The sequence below is a fragment of the Paralichthys olivaceus genome, chromosome 2, assembly GCF_024713975.1.
Source record: "Paralichthys olivaceus isolate ysfri-2021 chromosome 2, ASM2471397v2, whole genome shotgun sequence".
NCBI classification, from domain to species: Eukaryota; Metazoa; Chordata; class Actinopteri; order Pleuronectiformes; family Paralichthyidae; genus Paralichthys; species Paralichthys olivaceus.
Window position 1 is genome coordinate 12,200,092 of NC_091094.1, and position 12,027 is coordinate 12,212,118.

The window sequence follows — 12,027 nt, forward strand, 5'->3', positions numbered from 1 at the left end:
TCTTTAGTTCCAATGTATTCACTATCTTCCCATTTATGTCGTCAACAGGAGAATCTGCATTAAACACACGTCAGAGGGTTCAAATTCTCACACACAGACAATAAGAGATCCTTTAACTAAAAGAGTTAACTTTCTGATAAATGAAAAATAAAGGAGGAAATGCATAAATGTAAATAATTTGCTGTAATCTGTTCCAATGTCAGCAGACTTTAATGTCCTGCTAACAGGCTGCAGTGGCCTGTTATCATGTCCTCAGTTTTGTCTGACTGTCTGTATATATTTAGTTCACATGAGTCACATATGCACATATCTGTGTTCTGCAGTACAATTATAAAGGAATTGGAACAGTTATTGTGCATCAACAGACTGTGGCTGCAGGGTTATTCATATTTACTAATGGGTGTTTGTCATGGATGTTATGCTGTGTTGGCTTTAACTCCAGATTAAAGACTATTTTACCTTTATTTCTTTTGAGTGAGACAAGACTTTGCAACAGTCTTGCTGTAACTGAGTGGATGCAGAGTCACTGTGTCCCATTAAGTGTTTAATGCCCAGTGAACTGTATGAAAGTCTCGTGTCTGTTTTACTTGCTTGTGTCCGACATTAGATCACGTAACAGCCTATTAACCGCTGACAAGGAATGTATTGACTCACACATATCAATAACTCGCTCCAGTGACCAATACATGGAAGCGTTACATCTCTCCATACTGCATTACAGCACACAGCCAAAGAGAGTGACCTTTGATTACTGAAGCATCTGATCAATGCTACAAATTGGGATGTGACACCAAAGGGCAAATTGATCAGTTTATATCCAGAGCTATAAGCTCATGTTGAATTGAAACTTGTCAGTGACGCATTCATAGATGTTGCAGCTGTGTCCCAGTTCCACGCTACACACCAGTATGTAGTATACTAGTATGCATTTAGTGTACAAGAAATAAGTGTTCTTTACCATTTTTTCACAGGAAATAAACCAATACATACATTAGTGTAAGACATCATAAATAATATTCATATATAGACAAAACCTCTGTCAAAGAAACATGGAGCAATAGACTTTTAGCATTTTTAAGAAATGACGCACTTGTGTTTGGGCCATCTGATGAATCACTATGCAACCTTTCAATGAGAATTAATGGCTTTTTAAGTGCAACAGCCATCGGAGAAATACTGTGTGAGTGTGTCTGCAGGCTTCAACGTGTCAGTGGCCCATTTGTAAGAGGAGCGTTTTATTGACTCAGACCTTCTGCCCCAGGTCATCTTCAGTCAGGTGGAGCGCCATTATCTCCTCATTTGAAAGACAATCACATTGAGATTCTGTTTGCTGTTTTACACGTCAATGGAAGCCTTTCAGCGGCAACGGGCTGAAATGAGTCTGTGTCACTGTTCTGAGGAGTGTCTGCATACTGCAGTGCTGCCTGCTCCACCTCTTCTTCCTCCACCCAGCACCACCAGCATATAGAAGGTCATTCTTCAAAACATAACAGTCTTAAATAGGCATTATCATCTAATACAGATAATCGTTTATAATGTATTATATAGACAGTGGGTAAAGTTATTTTCTGACATGAACTCTGGAAAATGTCCAGAAAAGGAGAAAAAGAGTTTTTCTGTCACATATGAAGAACACACATATGAGTCCAACTGGAAAATGTCTGGAACATTCAGGCCAGGGGTGGTGCCTGAGTGGCACACGCACTTCCACTGCGAAAATCATACGTTTTGCACGACACCAGTATCTGCCTTCATCACCAAAAGCACTTGAATCTCATCTTACCGAGTCGACACCTTTGTCTATCTTCTACGTGTTCGACACCTCTATTTCATCATGAGTTATTATTTCTTTTTTTTGCATCTTTTGCGCGTTAGAAATGTCATTCACACGTCCTCATCCTTTTATATTCTCACATGGACGCAATCATTTTACAGACACTTTACCAGGGGGCTACCAGGAAAAGCTGCAGAAACTGAATCCGATATTTACGTTCTGATGCAGAGCTCCTCCGTAAACTTTCAGAAAAATGTCTGACAGAAGCTTAAGACTGCTGTTCCATCAATTCTCTGGGGTGTTGGCATATAATTGCAGAGGGCTGCCGTGAGCAGTTGGAGGTCCCAGCCATCTGTTTCTCCACTGCACTCCAAAGAGAGTGTTGATCAATAGTGATCAGGTAGCAGATGACACAGACAAAGGGCACTTTTTACATGACAGTGCTGTTGTCCCTTTGAAAGAAAGAACAGGAAAACACAACCCAACATGTTCCTGATAATGTACAGTGGGACACAAACCTCTGAAACCACTTTTCATTAATCTGCCTTAAAACAGGATGCACATTTGTTATTACTGTGATTCATGTGATTTTAGGAGGTCAGGTTAGATAAAGCAAGTGTAGGTTATTCTATCAGAAAAGCAATAACACTGAGCGAGACTGTGTTGGCAGAAGCATTTATGCAGAATTGAAAATTATGTTGGACTCTATTTAGAAAGACTGTAGCTTTTCACAGTAATTACATTGGGACATTATACATTTTCATATTCATCAAGGCAGCTACTCAAACTCTATTAAATAAAGCGTAGGCATCTAGTTATTGATAAATCAGGAAGCTCCAGCCTGCCTCTCTTGTTTCATACATGCACATAACATAGTTTAATAAAAGGAATTTACTGAATTTACAGTTTCCCCACAATTTTGAAACAAGTTACTGAATTAGATTGTCATTTGTAAGGATTTGGGGGATTTTTATTTGTAAGGATTAAATATGAATGCAACACACAGAGTTGCATCAGACACTGGTGACTGTGCAGACCATTTCCATCTGTGAGCTTCCATCCCTTGATGCTGTGATGCATCACTGCTGGCTCTGTGCTGTAGGTATGACGTAAATGAAGGTGCATTAATCCTGCATGGGTGAAGTCAACACGAAAAAGAGGAAATCAATGACCTGTAAATGCAGTAGTTGTGTCGAAATGTCTTCTCCCCTTGTTTACGCCATTGTTTTTATTTGTTTGGCTCTGTTGCTTTGACATTATAAAAAGGATAACGTGCCAGCTCATATTAATGAATAGTTGATACGGAAATAGATATCAGTGAATCTTTGATTACATTCAATCCATTTTTTACAGGACAGGGCTTTTTATCTTGATGGACGGTCAGCATATATGAACTACTGCTTGACTTAATAAATAACCTGATTGTCCAGAAAAGGAAATCAGGCAGGAGCTGAAAGAGATTAAGTTGAACCTATGATCCAAAAAGACCACACAGACCCTGCGTCTGCCTCCACTGAAGCTCACTTTGAAGCCCTGCAAAGAAAAACATTTGCCTTTGAAGAAACAGGCTTGTAGCCACAGCCGGTTGTAAAAACGTTACCACTGTTGGGATTCAGGCCAGATACTGGAGCTGGAGCGTGCCTCTACAGTGCTGTTTCTTGTGGCAGACTGCAGGGAGGAGAACTTATCGAGGTTTGCCTACATTGATCTCAGCTTCCTGTCTCTTAAATTGCTCCATTGTATTTACAGGGCAATATTGAAAACTCACATTATGATTTCACTCCAAAAGCAGTGACCTCTATGAAATGACCAGCTCCCTGAAGGGGACCACAATCACCCTGGGATTCATTCTGCCTCCTTATCAGGTCAGACTAGGCTGAACTTCCTCTGGCTGCTCTACATTCCCATATGCTCACGTATATCTGCAGACAGAGGCGTCTTTTTTGGGTTCCAGACTTTATTGTTTATCAGATCCTGTGTTGTTATCTGTCCTCGTGAGGTCTCTTCGTTCAAAAATCATTTAAACTAGAAACAAACACATAGAGCTCATTTTATGAAGTGAACAGATTGAAATATAAAGCTAAAATGAGTCAAAATCAGTATTGGAACACTACACGGTACATATCAAGCAGATACTTTTTAAAGTTAACTATTAAATACTACTCATGTGTTTCCCCTGCTATTTGATTGTGGATCCAGACTATCGTTACCTGACCTGACAAGCCTGTTAGGCTTCGGTCAGGTTGGATGGACTTTCTACTTTCTACTTGATTTTTTTACACTTTACATGTCTATAATTGGGGAAAACTTCGGGCTAGTGTTGGGTTCGGACACAAAATACACAACTCCTGCCGGGTTCAGTTCGGGCTTGGTTAGTTTTCTCTCTGGCTCAGTCAGGTTCGGATAGAAAATCTCAGCCAGAGCCGCTCCAGATAGTGACAGTGAGGCTTTGTCGGTTTTAGTTTCACTGGGCCGTAGCACATTGGAAAAAAAGCACTGTGTGGAAAAAACATTTTTTCATGACCTTTTTATTATGTAATTCTGCTGAAGTGTGGGCACATAAAGGTCATTTTTGACTTGAGGTCCTCTAAACTACGTGGAATATGCTGGTATAAAAGGGGTTTTTTCAGCATATTGCAGCTGTTATATAATAAACTCTTGTATGGGCTGTATACAATGTATTGTTTTCAGTTTCCACATAGTTATAGCCACTTTCACATCTCATGCTAAAGGGAACAGTATGTTTGTGTAGCAGACATATTCTCTCTGTGATGAAGTGGAAATAAATCACATATATTTTGTTTATTTGTATAAAATTTGATGTTCTTTTATATTTTAACTACTAGAACGAAATTGTGAAGGTGTATTAAATGCTGTATGTGGTTATTTTAAGATTTGATTAATTTCACATTATTATTTTTTCCCTGGAAGCAGTGAGTGTTTACATTTAGATATTTCAGGAAGAGCAGGGGAGCTCCCCAAGCATCCTGTCAACAAGAGGAAGCAGCCTGAGGAGTCAGACTTTCGAGTAAGATGATAATGTCACATCTGAACAGGGAAAGGGCACAGAGGAGAAGGCTGACTGGCGCATGAAACAGAGCAGAGATACTGACAGAAAATGTGTAACTACATTTTGGATTTGGCCTTGTTTATTTAAGATGTTACTTCCCAAAGAGGTCTAAGGGATGAGGGACAAACAATTAAAAAATAAACCGGGGGAAAACCTAGTGACCAGCATGATGTGTTCATGGAAAGTCAAGTATTTTATTATCAGAACTGAAGAGGGAATAAGCCAACAAAGAACAATCAACTGAAAACAATCCTCAACAAACTGAAAATGAACCAGGACCACAAAAAGAGCACGAACAAAAGTTAATCAGAGTTCAAATATGCACAAACACACCAACAAACTAAGGCACACTACTGCACTGTTCACTCACAGCTTGTTTGAGCAAAACGCATGTTCAACTGGCAACTTCTGCAGCTCTGCTCAGGGTCTTGTGCCTCTCCCTGATTCCAGAGTGGCTTCAGCTGGGCCAGTGGAGGTGCTGGCAAGAGCACACACCTGGAGATGAGAGAGAGAGAGAGATGTCAAACATTACAATAAAATATTTGAAGTATTAAACGTTAAAAATATTTGTGTACCTGTTAAAGAACTGTTACTGTGTTTTATCATTGTTTTGGGAACAAGCAGCTGTTTCATGTTTAAGGGGGAAGTTTAAAGCTCCATTCATAATCAAGGCCACAGTATGTGGAGCAGATGAGAGATGTGGCTGTCCTCCAACAACACAGCACACACAGTACCAACATGTACGTCAGCCACTGTGGCTTTATTCCGCTCAGGCCCATGAAGTGGCTGTTTGTCTCTTCCCTGTCAAACTCAGCGCAGCTCCACCTCCCACAATCCTGCCAGCTCTGCTTTACATCCAGGCGGACCCCTGGATGCGCAGACATCCATTGAGATAGGACTGCATTTTTTTTTTTTCATTCATCGCCAGGCGCACTACAAATCTATTTTTAATGCATTCAACATGAGCCAACCCGGGTTCAAACTGGTTTTGTGAAGCTGTGATTAGCCACCTAGCGACACGGCACAGTTTTCTCATGATGTTAACATAACAGGTGACCTCTCAGACTGTAATTCTAAACTCATAGGGTGTTTTTCAAAATTTTCATTGATTTCTCAGAGAATAATTTATGGATCTTGATAAAAAGAAAATCAGATGCGATTAGTGGACTGATGTTATTCATTGTGTGCAATTTGGTGCAGATTGAAATACAAATCTGGACCTAGTGAATTTAAAAGTGTTTTCAGTTATGTGCTCCCTGAGTGCCCTTCCATTTCAAACCACATGGGGCCTTGCATTAAGCACATTTTGTAAGATAGTTTTCAAGCTGATAATTTCATTAGATGTTGCTCAGAGAAAAACAATAACCCTCAGCATCACAGAGATTACTGCTTCGTTGGGGCATTTATGTTTTTTCTGGAAATTCCGTGACAAAGAGATACTGTAGTTGTTGCTGGTGGGAAACAATTTAATTGTTTCCAGCTGCCAGTTTGGCATCCTCATGCTTATGTTTTCTCCCCCCCCCCCCCCCCCCCCCGCCGTTGTGCTGAAGAGTTCATATCACTCTACATGTGTCCTGGCACTGGCGTTGATTGACTTCAGGTTCCCGCCAGAGCTGTTTGATAGATATGAGAGCGAGCGGAAGGGAGGTGACAGAGTAAGAATAGCCTGCATGCTCACTTTGCATTGTGTGAAATAGGCAACTATACACGCAAAGCACTCCGAAAAATCTCTGGCATAAGACCACTTAAAACAAAGTCCATTTTACAATGCAACAATGACTTTGCATTGCACGATCATTCAAAATAAGAAAGTCTTTTGTGCACTGTACATTTCCGACCCTGGTTGTGTTTTGCCCATTGGAAGTTTGAGGTTGTACTGATAAATCACTGCAGAGAGACTAAAGCAGCTAACATGACTAGCATCTCACAAACAAAACGTGCTTTGTCTGGAAACTGGGACAAAGGACCGAGACACCCAGTGAGACTTTTAGGAGAAGTATGCCTCAAGTGTGTCTCCATAACCCCAAATCCCCATGTGTGGTGGGAGCTGCGAGGGCCAGTCAGAAAGTTCCCCTTGGCCGCTGGAGCAAAGATAATTGGACCCAGGTTTAGCTGGAGTTTTGGTATTTGCATCTCGAGCCAAGTTTTGATCGTCACAACTTCTCTAGCCAGGCAGCGCTTGTGGGAGCAGGTCCGTCCTGGACACGTGAAATATTTTAACGTATTTTCTGCATTTTCATGTGATGTGATGACTTTTTACCCATGTGTGGAATACGATGTTTGTGGTATCATGTGGCATCATGTAAACAGCAGTGTTTGTGTTTGCAGGGGTTGAATTGTCTGGGTGTCAGGACTTTGTATTCTGTTTCAGGGGGTCAAAGGTTGATCCTGTAGGGATTGTCAGGATGCAGAGTTGCTGTCGGGTCATCCATCCTAATCTCTGATCTCACGAGGGGGTTATGGGGAGACAGTGGAGCCTGAGGCACAAGAAAGAGACGTGTTATACATGTTTGTGTAATTTTCTCGATGAATGTATTTATTCAGACTCTCTGATCCCATTTCTCTTGTCATGAGGTCTGGACGTGTCAAATGCATTCCAGCTACTGACTTTAGAAAAACACTTTAATTGTGCCATCCCACACTGTCGTACTGAATGAACCGTTTGTACACACATTCTTGGTTACACCACTTGATGATCCTCGACTTCTCGCCCAAGCACCACTGGGTTGACATTTCTAGTTTGTAGTGAGATATCTTAAGAGTTACCTGCTGGATTACCATGAAACTTGAGATTAACCTCTCATTTACGATACATTTTGTGACTTTGGTGATGTTTCTTGATCACAAGCTGAAATGTTCTGTTCGATCAGTACTTTTGTTTATGACCAAATAACTGCACCTTTACTTAAACTCATCTATGGTAAACAGTGTGTCTGCCAAACATCAGCATTTTGGCGTTGTCATTATATTAGCAGGTTGATATTAGCATAATAGCACATATACCAATACAGCCTCACAGGGCCTCTAGTGTTGTTCCATACTTACATGTAAAACTATAACTAACAATTGTTCATCTTATTTATTCCTAGTATGTATTTATTTACTCCTAACAAATGACGGGGTAAAATCCACATTAATATACAAAATAGAAATGCAGCAAATATTTACAGTCAAGATGACTTAAACAGCAAATATTTGGTATTTGACTCATTGGGTGTCAATCGACAAACTGTTAATTAGGTCTCTGCCAAATATGAAAAATATAATCTTTCAGGAATCCATGCATGTATCAAGATGGTTGGGTTGCTATTATAATAATAGAGGCCAGTAGTTTTGAGATTGAACAGTTTCACCTCTAAGTGAAAAAACAATGTAAGACACACGGTACAATCAGGCAACTCTTTAACACAGAAGACTCAATGTCTTCAATGAGAGGAAATGCCCCCACGAAGGTTCACCACTTGAAATAGACTCTGGCAAGGTGTTTGGAAAAATTCCTACGTTGTTATTTCACTGCCTGGAGCAACACATACTAAGATGCAGGTTTTATAAGATAAATACTTGAGCTTTCTCTCAAATTATCATCGGCTCCAAATTACACAAACACTGACATGGATTTCTTTCTCTCTAGTATAGAACTAAGTAGGTCTCATAGATAAAAACTTGAAAAAAAGAAGAAAAGTCCCTCCATCATATATGAGGAAGCCCCCTCTTGACCTTATGACAGCTTGCTGGGGACTTCTGCAGCGTTCCAGGGGCCGCTAAAAGTTTTTCAGATGTTTTAGAACACAGTGATGAAAAATGCAGTCGCTCTGTTCAAGAGTGTCCAGTGCTCTTTTTATGGACCCAAACATTTGCTTCCCCTCACATCAAGTTGTACTTCATCTGTCAACCTTGCCGTGATAATGTTTGTGTGTGCGCTGGTGGAAGTAACACGTCTATCGGCAGGTCTCAGGAGAGACGTACACCATGTGGGATGACTTCCTGGTTGAGGGCAGAGGCGGCAATCAGCAGGAAATGACCTTGGGTGATCTGTTCCAGTATATCAAGGTACGACCTCCTCATTCCTCTCACACAGGAAACACACACTTTCCTCACACCCTGTGTTACTGAGTACATATTTTATTCAATGCTTTTCTTTCTTAAACTTGTTCACCTTCTTCCAGTGCACACAATGCCTATTGTTTGAAATGGCTGACCACTTCGCACCAATCACACCTACTATTTACACCTGAAGGACTGTTCTACCAACAACAAGTGGAGTTTCCAAGATTTCAAACTTTTCCCTTAAGGCTCCTACTTATCTTCTTAGACTACATCCATACTACTAAGGTTTTATTTCAAAATAAAACAACCTCTGACCACATGAGCGTTTTGGCTCCATATCAGTTTTTCCTCCTTCTACTAACATGCCTTAAAACGCATATCATGTGCCTCATGTATGCTAAGTATGAACATGCGTGTAAACAGAAGAAAGAGTTGCAGAAAGAGCAAAGCTACAAACATAAGCAGCAACAGTGAAAAGTAGAATCCAGAATTTATCTGCACAACAGCTGTGAGTAAAGACCACAGGGTCAGCAATGATTTGATAATCCATGTTGTGTTGTGACAAATTAGCAAAGACTCCGTCGACCCAAATCAGCACGCTTCAGAAGAGTCTCTATGTCATCGTTTCTAAACATCTCTGTTTGTGACCGTCCAGACTAAAACACAGTTCTGAAGTTTTCCAAATTAAAACAGTGCCAGCAGCATTTCCAAATGAAAATATAGTAGTATGGATGTAGCCTAAAAACCTAGATTTGAAATTGATTAAATTGGTACTAGATGAGTAGATAAGCATGTTAGTACTACAATTTGAAAATCTAAAGCTAATTTCATGTTTCCATCTTCCTGGCATAATTTCTAAATAATTTGAGTGATCTCAGCTGTGGAGGATAAATCCATACTTGCTTTTCAGTTTCTTTAACTTTATTTTTTCTTAACTTATCACTTGTTATAGAAAAAAACAAAACAAAAGCACATAAATGTGCACCTTGTATGCTCTGCAGATCAGTTCTCTATAATATGATATAGATTATACCTGCAGCAGGAATGTCTGAGAACATGACTCCTGATCTGTTTTTTTTTATGCACACACCTTTTCTTGCCCTAACAAATGTGGTCTATAGATTCTGCTGAAGTTTGTTCCAAGGAGGCAAAGGGAAAATAAATTGGCAAGTGTTCCTATTTGCTCTGGGTTTCGTTTAACCTTCGACTGTCCGGGTTCCCCGTGGATTGTTTGCAGAGACACAGCAGAGTTTCCTGAAGTGGTTCTAGGTCACAAGTCATAAGCAGGCCTTATGCTATCATTGTAGAAATCACTTCAGCATAATGCATGCATGCAATACTTGTAATGCCCTGCTATGTTTATGTTGCACTGCAAATTTACAGAATAATTTGTCTTTGTGCAGGACAAACACAACTTGACCATCTGCCGCCTCTTCTACGGAAATGCTATCTTATACAGGGGGCAAGAGGAGAGGCTCCAGCTGAGGTATGTCCACTCAAGATAAAGATACAGAACAATGTTGCATGTACAGTCTGTCGCTATACATTGCCACACAACTATTTACACACAACCAACAACCAGCAGCATCCCATTGTTTGTTTAGAGGCTAATGGCAGGATGAGGTGTTTCCTGAGAGCCTGTGAGGAGAGAGGCTGTTGACACACTCACGCTTCACCCAACACTGATGATTGAGTCTGCTCCCCCTCAGGTTTCCCTCTGTTTGTTGAGGAAAAGAGCTGAAGAGTTAAATTAGGTGTCAAGCTTTTTTTGTTCCTGCATCTGAGAAGCTCTGCAGTGTTTGAGCGAGTTTCGATTTGTGATCTTGGAACGTGCGCCCTCAGGGAAGTTTTTATTCTAGGAGGAGAGAGATAAGTGAAATAAATCAAATTTAAACTGGAGAGTTCAGAGATAATAAATTACTGGGTTATTTGAAATGTTAGATTTTTAGTTAAACCTTGCTGGAAGGTCTTCTTGTCGGTCTTGAAACAGACTGTGCATGTTCTTTGCTCTCCCTGATGGTGGGGTCTCTGGGGAGCTGGAGCTGCAGTTAGATGGGGGGCAGGCGGAGAGAGGGACAGAGTGCTGTGGACAGCAGCTCGTACATGACAAATGCCCTCTCCAGTACACACTTCCTGTGCAGTCGCCCTGCCCAGTGTTTCCTTTGTTTGGCCACTGCAGGGTGAATGTAGAACTTAAAGATCACATTGAATAAATCATTGCTGAGTAAAAACACTCTTATTCTCTGCTATTACTGTTGTTCGCAATTCTGATGATGGTTTATGTGGAACATGTTCATCATGATAAAGGACTGTGTCATCAAAGGCGTGGCTCATTAATGTGTTTTCATTTGATTTACTTCTTTCGTAGTGTGTCTGACGTGGTGAGAAAGGTGACTAAAGCAGACGTCCCTCCACACGTGAAGATGCTGGAGTTTTTGGCCTCATTTGCTGAGGATGAGGACTGTGAAAAAGTCCCTCCCATCAGGTACCTGCTCCTGTGACGCCGCTGACAACGAGGATCCACTATGTTCCAGTAGAAAAGCTCTTGTGACACTATATCACTTAAAAATCATGTCATCATAGCTTTTGTCTTTCTCTTTATTTTAGGCAATACATCCCATAGGCTAATCAGTTGATCTATCTTTTTATTCAAGTTCCAAAAACACTATGAAATAAAAGGGTTCTGCCCTGTTCCTTATTTCAGGCTTTTCTGTCACTTTATTTGCTCAAAGAGGAACCACTACCATCTCTCAAGTCCAGAAAGTCTTGTTTACTAAGGTTTGGTTTTCATTTATATGTGTCTTTGGAGAAGTCACGCTAAGAGCTTGTGAAGATGCCAAGGCATATGGATTAGATAATCAGATGATCTGGCACCAGTGGAGCAGTGCTGGACCGGTTTGAGGTCTAATTCAGGTCAGGCAGAGCGTGACTTTAGAGGGCTGCGGCTGGACAGGGCTGCTGGCACAGTAGGTACAGTGCTTCTATGGTTTTTGGCTTTTGCCATCTGAACACAGCTGCCTTGTGTAAATCCTTCTGCAAACACACGTGTACACATCCCTGCAAACTTCCTATTTTTTTTATTATTCAGTTTTCAATGTTTTAATGTTGATTTTAAGACACAAATTTCAATGGCAGG

General features: G+C 40.7%; 1 protein-coding gene across 1 annotated transcript in view; it reads left to right on the forward strand.

Moving 5' to 3' along the window:
• Positions 1 to 11,589, forward strand: part of uba7 (ubiquitin-like modifier activating enzyme 7) — a 31,129-nt gene extending 19,540 nt beyond the window's left edge. The window contains exons 22-24 of the mRNA XM_020101456.2: positions 8,793 to 8,894; positions 10,295 to 10,377; positions 11,260 to 11,589. Of these exons, the coding sequence (XP_019957015.2) occupies positions 8,793 to 8,894; positions 10,295 to 10,377; positions 11,260 to 11,392 (318 nt within the window). The 3' untranslated portion in view covers positions 11,393 to 11,589. The remainder of the gene's footprint in view (positions 1 to 8,792; positions 8,895 to 10,294; positions 10,378 to 11,259) is intronic.
• The last annotated feature ends 438 nt before the right edge of the window (positions 11,590 to 12,027 follow it).